Source organism: Halyomorpha halys, unplaced genomic scaffold (genome assembly GCF_000696795.3).
Source record: "Halyomorpha halys isolate HHAL.00 unplaced genomic scaffold, Hhal_1.1 Scaffold3567.1, whole genome shotgun sequence".
NCBI classification, from domain to species: domain Eukaryota; kingdom Metazoa; phylum Arthropoda; class Insecta; order Hemiptera; family Pentatomidae; genus Halyomorpha; species Halyomorpha halys.
Window position 1 is genome coordinate 9,943 of NW_027108148.1, and position 1,461 is coordinate 11,403.

The following is a 1,461-nucleotide window of genomic DNA, read 5'->3' on the forward strand; positions in this document are numbered from 1 at the left end:
ACTCACTCCTTTACACCTTGCTTCTAATCCATCTGTTTTAAAAACTCTTATCGGGATGGGCTTTGATGTGAACGATATAACGGAAAAAGGAGAAACAGCGTTGCATTTGGCATCAGCCCAAGGATCCCTTCAGCTGGTGAGGACGCTACACCAAGAGGGAGCTGTTATGGACATACAGGATAATGGGGGGCTCTCTGCATTGATGGTAGCCTTAAAAAATTCAAAAGAGGATATAGCTACATTCTTGTTGCATAATGGTGCCGATCCGAAACTGAAGGATAAAGAAGGTAGGACAGCACTTCACTACGCCGCTGAAGGAGGCTGCACTGGGGCCGTGGCCACTCTGCTGGAAGCTGGAGCCAGGGTGGATGAGCTGGATACTAAGGGTAACAGTCCTTGTTTCTTTGCAGCCATAAATAATAAGCTGGCCGTTTTGCAGGTGCTAGTGGAGAATGGGGCCGACCTGGCTCTGAGGGATAGGAGTGGTGAAGGGATATTGCATCATGCGGCCCTCTGTGGACACGTTGAGGCCGTAAAGTGGCTACTTGATGCTGGTGTGGCCGTGGATATGAGAAATTGGAACCAGAGGACTGCCTTACAAAGAGGAGCAGCAGTGAAAGGTCATACCGCTGTGGCCACCTTACTGCTGGACCGTGGGGCAGACCCATCTGCTAGGGATTGTAATGGCTGGACACCGCTAATAATAGCAACTTACTATGGCCACTTGGCCGTGGTGCAGCTGCTCTTCGACCGCGGGGCTGATATCAATGCTAGGAATAATGAAGGACGCACTGCCTTATGGTGGGCAAATAATAACAGCCGCACAGACGTAGCAGCCTGGCTGAGGGCCAAGGGCGGGGTCATAAAAAAGATAGGAAAAAAGAAAAAAACATAAAACGTGATTATTCATATTTTATACTTATTTTATTATATTTTAATAGCATTTATTTATTCATTTAATTTTTTGTTTCAATAATTTTATTTTTTAAATTATTAATAAACTAAAATATTCATGTTACTTTAAATTTAAATTTTATTTCCTTAATTTTTACTTGTCATTTTTACTTACCTATTTATACATTTTATTTTCCACTTCTTTCATCACTTTATTTTTATTATTTTCTTTTTTGTACAATTATTTACTTTGTCATTCTGGCTTTATTTTATTTTCTGCATTCATTTGTTCTTCTGGCCAAAACATTGGTTAAATTATTTAAATAAGTTATTCCAACTTATTTGTGTTATATTCTGACCGCACCTCTCGACTATCTTCTCATATTTTTCATTTTAGTTCAACTCTAACATATAGTTCATTCACCCTGTGTCTATTGTTCGTTTTTATTCCATAATGCAATTAAACAAATGTAAAAATCTTGATTTTATGCACACACACATATATATATATGTATTGTAATATGCTCTTTTTTAGTAAATAGTATATTTTGATGTATAAAGGGTTTT

At 38.7% G+C, this 1,461-nt stretch overlaps 1 protein-coding gene across 1 annotated transcript; it reads left to right on the forward strand.

Annotated features, from left to right (window-relative positions):
* The first annotated feature begins 15 nt into the window (after positions 1–15).
* On the forward strand, positions 16–910 carry LOC136795567 (ankyrin repeat domain-containing protein 65-like). Its single transcript, XM_067046548.1, has one exon. The coding sequence runs from the start codon at positions 56–58 to the stop codon at positions 893–895; it is 840 nt and encodes a 279-aa protein (XP_066902649.1). The 5' UTR covers positions 16–55; the 3' UTR covers positions 896–910.
* Positions 911–1,461: the final 551 nt, after the last annotated feature.